The 13,049-nt window shown below is 30.4% G+C and overlaps 1 protein-coding gene across 1 annotated transcript; it reads right to left on the bottom strand.

The window, feature by feature from the left end:
* Positions 1-1,663: 1,663 nt before the first annotated feature.
* On the bottom strand, positions 1,664-11,491 carry LOC106686494 (protein takeout). Its single transcript, XM_014429842.3, has 6 exons — positions 11,367-11,491; positions 6,522-6,614; positions 5,469-5,619; positions 3,964-4,091; positions 3,377-3,526; positions 1,664-3,291 (listed from the first exon to the last, which is right to left on the bottom strand). The coding sequence occupies exons 1-6, from the start codon at positions 11,443-11,445 to the stop codon at positions 3,140-3,142; spliced, it is 753 nt and encodes a 250-aa protein (XP_014285328.1). The 5' UTR covers positions 11,446-11,491; the 3' UTR covers positions 1,664-3,139.
* Positions 11,492-13,049: the final 1,558 nt, after the last annotated feature.

The following is a 13,049-nucleotide window of genomic DNA, read 5'->3' as shown; positions in this document are numbered from 1 at the left end:
TTCTTATGCTGAGGTGGTTGTGTTAGAGCTGACTCCAATTGACAATGTGAGGTACTCTATATCAGAAGGCCTTGACAATATGAGGTACTCTATATCAGAAGGCCTTGACAATGTGAGGTACTCTATATCAGAAGGCCTTGACAATAGGTAAGGTATCTGATTAGGAGGTGAATAGAGTCTTATGGGTGCAAGCCGTAAGAATGATAGAAAGATCGCTCTGAAGCGTACTAGTCTGCAGTTGAGGAAGAGGGATGCTAGTCCTGACTGGGTACTCACTGCAGGTCCTTGCAGGAAGGAAATTTCATTCTACAGGTCTGTAATCTGTAGGCATGAAGGTGATGTAAGTCCTGACTTGGTGCTAGCTGTAGGTCCTTACTATAGGAGTGAAGATATAGGAAGGAGGAGAGACCCAGTAATACACACACATACAGTTCCAAAAAATTGTACAAGAAAGTGCTGATTCACTATGAACATTATTATTTTCTGCGGGAATTCCGTAAAGCAGAAATTCACTCTAATGTTTTCCAATTTGATCCTAGTTAACTCTCTGGGCTATTAAAGGCCATAAAGAGATACTAGGTGTTAGACATTAGCTATCAGTGCATTATCAGATTCTATTGTAATCTTTATTGATTCAAATAATCCATTTATTTTCAAGAAATAGCACTTATACCAATTTTAGTATTGAGTGATGATAGTTGTGCTTCATGTGTCATCAGCTAGATTGCACCAGGTGGTTGGTAACAGTTGTAGGAGTGGCTAGAGGGGTGTCCAGCAAACTGAAGCAGAGTCATTAACACTAAGTAATTTTATTGTAACATTAAAATTACCAACATTTCGATAGATTATTATTTTTTTTAATGAAAAAATTTGACCAAAAAAATCCATCCAATCATTCTAATATTATATTCTCAGGGCAAAATAAAAAGTTTCCTAACTTGTTTGGACACATTTTGTGTTTATCATATAAATTAATCCAATTTAGGAACTGATCAAGATGCTCATTCTTTCAACAATCATTGAAATCAATGGGAGTTTTTTATAATTTAGATAAGGCCTTCTAATTTGCCCCTTGTTAACTCTTTGAGCTTTTAAATGCCATTGAGAGATACTATATGTAGGACCTTAGCTTTTAGTGCATCAGCAGATTCTACTGTAATTTTAATTAATTCAAATGATACATTTAAGAATATTATTATAGTTGTTACATGTGTGAAATTAAAGCATTTATAAGGAATAGTACAAATAATATACAGTGTTTACCTGTTAACAGAAGCAGTTCCCATTTTAGCTAGTTGAACAAGTAGTTATAGCATAGATCAACAGTGTCGCTACACTCTTAACTCAGAGAGCCATTTACTCAGCTATTCTTCTGTTTTGCTTTGATATAACCTTAATTTTCCTTTTTAAATTTCAGTTGAAATATAACATTCCTAAAACATATCACCCCTGATCCAATTTTTTAAATTCTATTTTCTTCCTCCTAAACTTGTGATATTAAGTGAACAGTTTTCACTCATCACAAATATTTGCTGTATTAAACAGTCCAGTTTAATTTTAATTCATTAAAAAACTTAATAAATCAGCTAATAAGTAGAATTTATTTAGTTGTTTATGATTCAAAGTCAGTTGTAAAGAAGGCTAGTACATGAAAATAATGCAGTTTTTCTACATTTACAATTTTTTTTATTAAACGACAAATTTAAAACAAATATAAGTAAAAATTAGATCAAAATAAAAAAAACATGAAAAGGAACTGGCTAACTGTCCAACAGTCTGAAGTAGTGTTGTCCTTAACAGTGCTGTTTTGTTCAAATATACATTTACAAAGTATTAAATAAACAATTTAGAATTACAAAATAGGAGAGTACTAAAGGGGCTTTAGAAAAGGAAAGTCCTGTCAGGACCAAATTCCAAGCCTTAAACTTCTCATAAAATACTACACTACCAGAAGGAAAAATCTTTAAATTTCCTATGTTGACTTTAAAAAGGCCTACGATTCCGTGGATAGAGATATCCTACTTGAAATCCTGAAAGAGTATGGATTAGACCAGAAAACCATAAATCTGATAAAACTGACTCTGACAGATATAAAATCTAAAGTGAAATTTCAGGGTCTTATAAGCAAACCTTTTCAGATAAAACAGGGCTAAGACAGCCGACGGCTTGTCTCCCATACTTTTCAACATAGTCCTGGATAAAATCATAAAGCAATTCTAGAAAAAAAGTAGCTCAGGAGGCATAGTAGGGAACAAAATCAAACGTATAAAAGTCTGTTGTTTGGCATTTGCTGACGATCTCGCACTGTTGGCAGAATCAGAGGAAGAGGCTATTAGTCAAATAATTACCCTACAAATAATAGCAGAAAAAGCAGGACTACAAATATCATATGAAAAATCAGAGCTCATGACTACTGAAGTAAATTTCAAGAAACAAACAGTAAACACTAGAAGTTACCAGAAAATTTAAGTACTTGGAGGAAATATGTCACAATGGTTCTGAGAACGAGAGCATCCGAGAGAAAACCACCAAATTAGAAAATTTAAGCTTTAAAACAGTCAAAATTTACAATAAAAAGAACTTCTTCTCCAATGCAAAGTTAAGGCTTTACAATGTTGTGATATGGCCTGTGATTTTATACGGGGTGGAGACGACATGCCTACCCAACTTGGAAAAGCTGCTAAGAATAGAAAAGAGGATCTTAAGAAAAATCTATGGGCCCAGAAAAACACAAGAAGGTTACAGGCAAAGATTTAGCGAAGAGATCTAATTAGTCCTTAGTGGCCGCTATGTGATTAAAAAAAAACAATTTTTATTACAAATAAAATGATAAAACCAATGTCCTACAGTACCTTTTTTTGTCTGTAACCCTTCCTTTCCTTCAATCATCACATATGGTCAAACAATGATCTTCCAATATTTTATTTCATATTAGTTTCAACTTATCTTTAAAATGCTACAAGTATTTTAGAAAATGAATGGAATTTTATATTTAAAAAAAAAGTAATTCCTTTTAGGATTATCCTTGTTTATATGTATAAGCATGTATCAACCAAGGATGTACTATTTTAAAAGTTATGTACTCATAATTCATAATTATTTATAACTAGGAGGTCAGAGTATCATAGCCTAACTATCTCTATTTGATATCAATTTCCTCAGCTGATAACTTTGACAGTATCCTGTTGATGTACTCCCGATAGACAGCTTCAAGGGTCTTAGAAAGGGCAGGCTTCACTGCATCCATAATTTCTGCCCAATTTTCATTAAGGAACTTGTTCATGTTATCTCCTATTATTAATAGGAAATAATGATTATTGAGCTTATTGTCAAAATAAGTTATATCATTATTATTAAGCGTTAAGATCATTCTTACCGAGTTCCTTATTTCCCTTAAAAAGGTTCTCAAAGTTATAGGTTACTTTCTTGGGTAATACTGTTACTGGCATTTTGTCAACTTGGTAATACTTTTTTCCATTCTTTGTCACTTGCTTGAATGTCATGTCAAATGTATATTCCACCTTATCTACAAGAAGAAAATATGATTAGAAACATTTATAATTTTAATGTCATAGTTAGTATTTTTAGAGTATGAATAACTTTAACAAATATTAATGAAAATTATTCATAAAGTAAATTCTAAGAAAAAACTCAAAACCGTAGTAGTACAATCGATGTTGATAACAAACATCTAGAGAAGGGAAAGGAAGAAAACTTGGTTTTTAGTCATTAGTTCCTTAGGCACGGGCGGTGAATGATGTTTCCTGGATGAGGAGGTTCTCATTATCTCTTGTCTAGCTCAAGGGTGGACATTTAGGAAAAGGAGACTATACACAACATATATATACATATATATACAATATATATATACACACACACAACATATAAATGCATATATATTATGTAATATTCAAAAATATATATATATCAGAGAGAGAGAAAGGTCAGAGATGTATAAATTACCAAAATCCATGTTAACTTTTCCTGATCCAGAAATGGGGAGAATCAATACCTTGCCATCGATAGTATAATCTCCTAGTAAGTGAATATGAGGAATATATAATTTCATCATCATCTTCTTCCAGTCATTCCTGAATCATTAAAAAATTAGAAACTTTAGCAAAATTTTAAATAATTTTTTAATATTTTAGTAATTTATCTTAATAATTATCTATTGAAGCATAAAAAATACATTTTAAAAATAAAATTTAAATTTATCGAGTTTATAATGACATTTAATAAGAAGAATTGTTTTCCTGTTATTCTTGAGTTTTTTTTCTGAGCCAACTGTGTAAGTATTCCTTTATGTTATACTAATTTTAATGTAAAAATTATTATTGTAAAAAGATAGTTGACTGTACGAAATAGATAGTAGGAAGATAGTCCAGGTGCGAGTCAATAAAAGTACCAAAATAGTTGACAAACTATGTATTGTTAACCAAAGTTTCGCCCCACTTTTCAGGGCTGTCTTGATTGAAACAAGGATGACAACTCTAAGATTGTCATCCTTGTTTCGAACAAGGCAGCCCTGCAAAGTGAGACGCAGGACTAAGTTCCTACAAAGTAAAAATTATTGATGTCAAAATTTTTTTAAGCTGCTAACATTTAATTATAAAATTAACAATTTATTTGTGGAAGCTTGAAATTAAAAAAAAAATCATATTGATTTCTCAACTAGCATTTCATTTCTTTTCTCCATCTCTTCCTCCCCCCCCCCCACAATTTATCCCTGCGTAAATGTTTCATTAGTATTTTTATCAACTTAATAGTTTAAGAAATACTAAATTCACAAATCTTGTTTAGGTTCTTCAAGATTCTCCTTATTTATTAGTTTTTTTTCAATGTTTCTCATATATTAAAATAAAAGTAATCTAGTATCAGTAATTATTTAACTATTTTATTTTGTAACTATACGACTTATTTATGATATTATTATTGCTAATGGTGGGGTGCAGGTATATATTAGAACACTTAAAAAAATTTAAATGAAGTGTGTACAATGTTCTGTGGAAATATAACAGAAAAAATGGCTGAAGATTCATCTACTGGCAGTGATTCCTTTTGCCAAAGATTATCTACCAACTTCAAGAAGTTTATATTATTTCTGATCTTAGATTTTATAATTATTATTGTGAATTCATTAGATTGCAGTTTATTTTATTTTATTTTTTACATTTTATAACAACCGGTGTTAGTGCTTTTATTTTATTAGTCAATTTATTTATACATTTGAATTTGTTTCTAAATATAGATGTAAGGACAGATATGTGTCACCTAAAATATGTTTTAGATTTTTTAAAATCTAATATAAACAGTGGTTTGGTATTCAAATTGATTTGTGATAAACAATGAAAATTAAACTATTCTGTATGCAATTTCTTTCATCTTTATTCTTTAAGTAAAGAATTTTACTTCTCCTTTTAGAAATCTATTTTAATATATTTATATAGAAAAGGTGTATGAATCACTTGATACTGGTAACTTCAGAAGCTGCAGAAAGTCCAACTAAATCAACATTCTTCATTTTCAATGTAATACTAACAGGACCAGATCCCTGTTCAATATCCATCGTCTGTAAATGAAGAGGATCTAACGGGATGATCCCCATCTTCTTGTTACCTAAGGAATAGATAATATGTATTAATTCGTGTAGAGAGATATTAAGATAAAACACAAATTTTCTTTAGTATCTTGTATAATTCCCATTATTCTCCAGTTTGACCCATGGAAACATAGTATTTGTTAACGCCATATATTATAATTACCTTTTAAATAATTTGTAAATAGTATTTGAGTTATATTAGTGTTTAATTTAGTTACATTTATTTTTATTTATTATTTTAATTGGATAAAGTCATTTGAGAAGAAAAATGTATATTTTTATTTGTGATGTTATAATTAGGTAATAGAGGCAGTTGCTAAGGGTTGATAGAGACAGTTGCTAAAACGTCTCAAGCAACAGGCCAACCATCTTCATTTTTAAATGATTTTTGGCTAATTAGTGGCCATGATAGTGTCTAAGCAGCCCTTTCTGCATTTATGATGTGTTAGTTTGGCCATTTTTGAGATTAATGCATTATGACTGTTAATTGTGATTAATGTAATTGATGAGTACCATTGTGGTGACTAATTTAATTAAAATTGGACTATTGAATACATTACTGAGCCGGCATAGTCGTGGGCTCACTTTTGAAAGAAAGGCAGTGCCTAAATACACCCATCAATAGCCCTGTTACGACCAGAAATATCTTCCCCCGACCCATCAGAGTAGATCATCCTTTCTTCAGGAATGTCTTTTATCGTCTCTGACCCAGCTGAGTCGTCACCTAGTACATTATTTTATACATAAATATTAATTTTGTGAATTAGTTTCTTTTGTTTTCCTGGTTTATTTGCCTAGTTTTGTTCTATTTAAGGTTTTTTTTTTTTATTTTACTTTTATTCATTTTTTTTTTTTTTTTTATCAAATGTTTAGATTTGCCAAATAAATGAATATTTTTTTTTGAATATTTTCAACTTACCATCCTTAAAGAAACGGAGAGCATTGTTGACCTGTTTCTTGAGACAGTCCTCGTAGTCAGGCGCACTCTGTTTGCAAGCACTCCAACCTTCCGCTTTAACAGAAAGCATCAGCTTAAGAATAAAATAGATTAAAGAAACAAACAAATACTTGTATATCCCATGTTCTGTGGAATTCCAAAACTTACTATATTTCCTTCTCTTTAGTCCGTTAAGTTTTCAAAATATCATGTCCAAAAATAAAATAAAAAGTTATATAGAAAGTTTTTTTGTACGTTACTAAAAAATCATATGTATATTTTATGGTAAATTCTATGGTCTTCTTAGAATTTATATTGTACTCTTTTTTTTTTTATTTTATCTGATTGAAAGCTTTTTTTTCAGCTTTTCTTTTGACAGGTATGTTTATTAGTTGTTCTGGCAGATAATTGAACCAATATGGTAGTTTAGAATGTCTTCCATGTCTGTTGTTAAATGGTGGTTCGATAAGTTGATTTTTTTTTTTTTTTACATTTTGTAAATAACTATTTTCCTTCCTAAATAAATTACTGTTCATAAATTTGAGTATGATTTTGTACATGTAGAATAGTTCAGATGGGCTAGTACAATGTAGTAATGTAGACCTCAAGTTCTGAACAACTAAAAACAAATTTGCACTCAGAAATACACAAAACCACTACCACCATTCAGTTCAAACGTTTGAATTTCATAGATGGTGTAAAAGAATAAAAAATCATAGAAGTGTTTTATCTTTTGTGGAGTACTGAATCCTAATCATTGAATATATATTTGAACTTTGGAACTTAAATGAAGAATCGAAAGTTTAACAAGTTGTTAAGCCATATTTTATTGCCACCTTGTAAATAGTATTTGAGTTGTATTAGTGTTTAATTTAGTTACATTAATTTTTATTTATATTATTTTTATTTTAATTTAGTTTTTTGAGATGAAAAAGTGTATTTTATTTGTGTTGTTATAATTAAGTAATAGAGACAGTTGCTAAGGGTAGAGAATTGTTGCTAAGGCGTCGCCTAGCAACGGGCCGACCATCTTCGTTTTTAAATGAGTTTTGGCTAATTAGTGGCCATGATAGTGTCTAAGCAGCCCTGTCTGCATTTATGATGTGTTAGTTTGGCCATTTTTGAGATTAATGCATTATGACTGTTAATTGTGATTAATATAATTGATGAGTACCATTGTGGTGGCTAATTTAATTAAAATTAGACTATTCAATACATTATTGAGCCAGCATAGTCGTGGGCCCACTTTTGAAAGAAAGGTAGTGCCTAAATCTTCCCATCAATAAGTGTAGAGAATCATTGCTAAGGCGTCGCCTAGCAACGGGCCGACCATCTTCGTTTTTAGATAAGTTCCGGATAATTAATGGCCATGATAGCGTCTAAGCAACGCTGCCTGCGTTTATAATTTAATAATTTGGACATTTTTAGTGAGTTAACCGTCATTACAGTCCGAAACCAGACCCTTTCTGCGTTTCGACTTGAGATGAGTTACGGCTAATTAGTGGCCTTGACCGTGTGTGTCCAGCCCTGTCTGCGTTCATTTTGGTATTATTTATTGAGATTTTGAGTGTGTTAACAGGCATAACAGTCCAAAACCAGACCTTACCTGCGTTTCAACTTGAATATAAATTGTTACTGATTAGTCGGCTCGCATAATACATTAAAATAACTCGACCCTGCCTGCCAGTGTGGCCATCTTGGGTTTTGGAACATTTCGACTGTTTGTGAACCATTGCACCAACTTTGGACCAGTTTAAAATTCTAGTGGTATATTTAGCTACGGAGCTGTGACTTGCACACCTCGACAAGCAAAATATCTTCCTCTGACCTATCGGACTGGACCAACCTTTCGTCGACCAGTATTTATTTTATTTTTTTGTAAATTAGTTTATTTTCATCTTTATAATTTATTTAGTTAGTTTTATTTTGTTTAAGATTTTTTTTTCTTTTACTTGTATTCATTGTTTTAGTCATCTTTTGTTTATTTTAGTTTTAGTTTTCAAATGTTTAAATTGACCAAATAAATATTTATATCCGAACCAGCTAGTTGCTTGTTCTTTTTAAAGCCTTCCAACAAAAAAACATAGTCGATTTGTGGCTTTAACAAATGTAGAACAGTCAAACATAAAATTCTTTAAAACATGGAACTGTTTTGAGTTACGAAGTGATATTTATTAGTGGTTATAAAAAGTGATTAAAATATATTGGGTCGTATTTGGATAATGCATATAAAAAAATTATTTTCAAAGAGCCGTACTAATATTCTCAACCTTGTGGTCTTCCGATCCCTGGTCTGTATCAATACGGATAAGAATAATAGATTTAACGAGTTTACTTCTAAGTTATTACTAATTTATGATTAACATGGAATCCATACACCGCACTTAACCAAAGACAAGTGCTTTGGACCGTCATATAGATCACTGAACAGAAACTTTAATCTTTCAAATGAATACAAACTATTAATCTACTATAGACAATACTTAAACCAATCTGGACCGATATTTTATTTAATTATTTTTATTTATTAGATGATTTTATTTAGTTTATACCAAGCTAGTTCAGCTTTCCTTTTGATTTGGCTTTGTGCAGGTAATCTGGGCTTGGTAATCACTGATCATATTGCAACTAAATACAACTACCAGTTGTCCTATAGGCTCAGTGAAGGAAGAATGAGTTATTAAATATTAAATAATAGTTTAAGGGTGATTAAACTTTATTATTATTATTTTAATCTGACTGACTGTAGAACTATAATTCTAAATTTTCAGGGAATCATCCACATAGAAACAGATGAGGATAGGCCACATCCTGAGAAAGTATGCCATTTCTTGCTGTTACGGCGGGTAGGGGTTCAAAAGGAACCTTTACTAGCCCAACCTTGAAAAGAAAAGAATAGTCGAATTTTGTTTTTTTTTGTATTTTTAAATAAGTAGACATAATAAACGGAACACAAAATATATAAGAATATACAAACTAGAAAAAAAAAATAAATCTTAGAACTATTACAAAATTAAATGAATTAGACAAAAAGTCTTATTTCACCGGTGATTGGTGGGGCCCCGGTTGTGGTTGTTCTGAGTGGATGTTCTCGTGGAAGTATATCGACGAAAGGGACGTACGTCTGCCCGCCTTGTCCTCTTGGAGGATGAGTTGAAGAAGTCCGCCCGCCGTGGCCAAGATGGCCAGAATGCTGGCAACTACGAGTGCGTAGTGAGTAGATAAAGGAGACGATACGTGTGTGCCGTGAGACGTTAAGAAGTTGTCTGTCTATTTTTTAGTTTAAAAAACATTAAAGAGAAGTTGTTTTGTTTTTGACGTTATAAAAATCATATGTTTCAATTATCGATTTGTGGACCATATGTTGGCCGCAACACTTGCCTTGTTCTATTTTTGGTATATATTCTTAATATTATTACTTTTTTATGTTTATTAATTAAATTTTTGATCAATTATTTTTATATATTACAGTATATATATAATTTGTTTTCAAATATTTACTTCTTTTTTTTCATACTTATTATCTGTATTTGAATGTATGCATATAGTTATATCCATGTAAATAATTGTTGATTTTTTTTTTCTGTTTAGATTTTAATTGAATAGTACTCATATGCGAAAATACGATAGATTTTTATTTGTATATATTGTTACTTTATTTAAATTTTTTATTGTCTATATTTTTATTTTTATTTTATTTTATCTTTGTGAATGAAAGAAAATGAATTAGATATATAGATAAATAATGGCAAAAAAATGAAGAATAATAGGGAATAAACGATGAAAAAAAAGAACGAAAATATAGAAAGAGAAAGAGTAAAGAACCTTGCATTGCTATTATATATTATAAATTTACTGTATTATACTTATTGATAATAAGAGTTTTAAAAAAATATCTAAGTATATATAAGTATGTTCTGTATTTAGCAACCCAATACAGTTAAAGTTTTACTCTCTCTATTTTTCTCTACCTTGGTTGTTTATTTCCTTTTAGGTTTTAATTTGGTTTCCACACTCATTGAATACCTTTTCTCTTTTGGCTTTTACTTTTTTTTTACTTATTTAGTTTTATCAATTATATAAATTAAATAGACGAGAAATGTACAAATTATTCTTTATGCTTGGAGTTTATGTATATCTTTATATTATATATATTGTAGGGTTAGTAAAAAAAATCTCTAAATTATTTTTTTCTACTCAATGAAGTGTTTTTTACTACATTAATATACATGAAAATAATAAATAATTTAGGTCCATCTTAATGGGAAATATAAAATAAAATGCTCGCAAAGTTTTCCTAAATTTGAAACTAATTTTTCTCTCATTTCAAAGCTTAAAAGATAAAAGACAATAATATGGGCTGGATAAGGAGAAATTAAGCTTTCCAACACTGTAACGTTGGATTCTTGAGAAATTTTTTTTTTCGCACATATTTTTTCATACATCGGCAAAAAAACATGCTAATAAAAAGATGTAAAAAATTTCTATTTTTTTATTTACATGAAATTCATACTTAAGAACTTCGAAAGACACTGAAGACGAATGTGACTCAATTTTTCCTTAAAAAATATTTGTTGGCTTACACTTCTGAATGCGTTGATAAATATATAATTTTGTACTTAATTATTACATCGTTCAAATTTTTTCTGCACTGGGACAATAAATTGGTTTTATTTGGTACAAACCATAAGCATGAAAATAAGTTTGTATTGTCGAAACATAATACTTTTCTCGCATTAACAAAAAACAATTTTTTATATTATATAACAAAGTTGAACAACGGGAATTTTGTTTACCCCTTTTCTTAAAACTAAGGAATCTACTCACGTAATGCAGAAAGTACATCACCGATGCAGAAGAAGAAGATCACATGAAGAGGTACCATTGCGGAAGAGGACTCAGGCATAGCATGAAGTTGATCTTGCTATTTATTGTATAGGAAGGTCTTCAAGGTCTTTAGCAGTCAGCAGCGTGCTCTTTGGCAACTTGCCGAATCATTTATAACCACAAGAATCTAAGGTAATGTACTCGCAGAGTGTAGTTCATTAGCATATCTGAATCTAATCTTATTTATATCAGCCTAATAAGACGGTAGTGAGAAATCCCCTGTTGTGAGAAAGTCAACGTTATGGATTTCTCTGCAGTTTTATATGTTTTTTGAGGTCGAACCAGAATTTAAAGTTTTCGAACAAGTTTGCTTACCAAGCATTTGTACAAGTCTACGATTAGGGAAGGGAGAGAGGGAGAGTGAGAGTAAGGGAGAGGGAGAGGAAGAGGAAAAGGGAAGGAGAGAGGTACTCAGAATAAAATTTTGCATGTAACCTAATTAAAAGTACATATAAAAATGTTATTTTGTTTTATGTTATTTTTTTTTTAAACTTATTTATCTATTCAAGTGTTTCCTGTAACCGGTTTTTTTTATTATATTATATTGTCCTTTTAATCTATGTGTTAGTCTTATTCTCGTAAAATGTATCTATTTGTTTGTTCTTGGTAGACTGATCTACTGCTGTGACTATGAATGATGGTCTGATCTCACATTACCGTCTAATATTGAATTTGTTTAGCGGGTCACTGAAGAGGATCTAGGAGGGTGAATTCCGGAGAGCGAATTTGTTGATCGGGTGAATTGAATAATTATGAAAGGGTGAAATTGGAGGAGCAGAAATGAGAAAGAAAAATAGGAATGAATGAAACATTTGTATATAAATGATCGGTATCCGATCCGAATCCGAGGAATAAAAGAACAAATGGGACATCAAAATTTTTAGATATAAAATGTTTCATTAAAATTAAAATATCCTATATCAGTCAATAATGTTTGTGTATTTTGATGAATTGTGTTTTGGAAATATTTGTGTGTGTTTCAAGTTTGTTTTGAATTGTTGGAAAAACCAAAACACACTACTTCCATTTCAATCCTGTTCAGTTCTGGCACAAACATAGAAGTAGTTGAATCAGAGCAATGTAGAACAAACTTTAATAAACAATAATAAGTAATGTTTTTGATAACCTGTTAACCAAGCGGAACGTATAAAACGTCAAACGTAAACAATATACGGGTACGGGTAGGATATATGAATATGTTCTTGAAATATGTGTTGCCCCCGACATATATTATGTACAAAAAATATAAAGGTCATTTGGATCGATTAAACTTTTTAATAGAGTTTGTCGAAAAATTGGTAAATAGTAACATAGTGAAAACTCACTAACTTAATATTTCTTTTTTATTTGTTTGCTTTTGTTTATTGTTTGTTGTTGTAATTGTTAACTTTTTGATATTTTTTATTGTGTATCTAAATACAAAATATTTATTTTTTGTAATCTTTATAATTGTTTGTAATTATTTTTTTTAATAATTTATTTATTGATATTTACAACTGTATACATATATACACATCAAGTAAATTTGCTGTAAGTGATATTATGACATGATAAAAACATATGGAGAATCTACCTATTGATAGAACTCCAAAAACATTTCTAAAGAAGATCTCGAGGCCATCT

This window comes from Halyomorpha halys, unplaced genomic scaffold (genome assembly GCF_000696795.3).
Source record: "Halyomorpha halys isolate HHAL.00 unplaced genomic scaffold, Hhal_1.1 Scaffold831.1, whole genome shotgun sequence".
NCBI classification, from domain to species: domain Eukaryota; kingdom Metazoa; phylum Arthropoda; class Insecta; order Hemiptera; family Pentatomidae; genus Halyomorpha; species Halyomorpha halys.
This window is presented reverse-complemented; position numbering and strand designations above follow the sequence as displayed.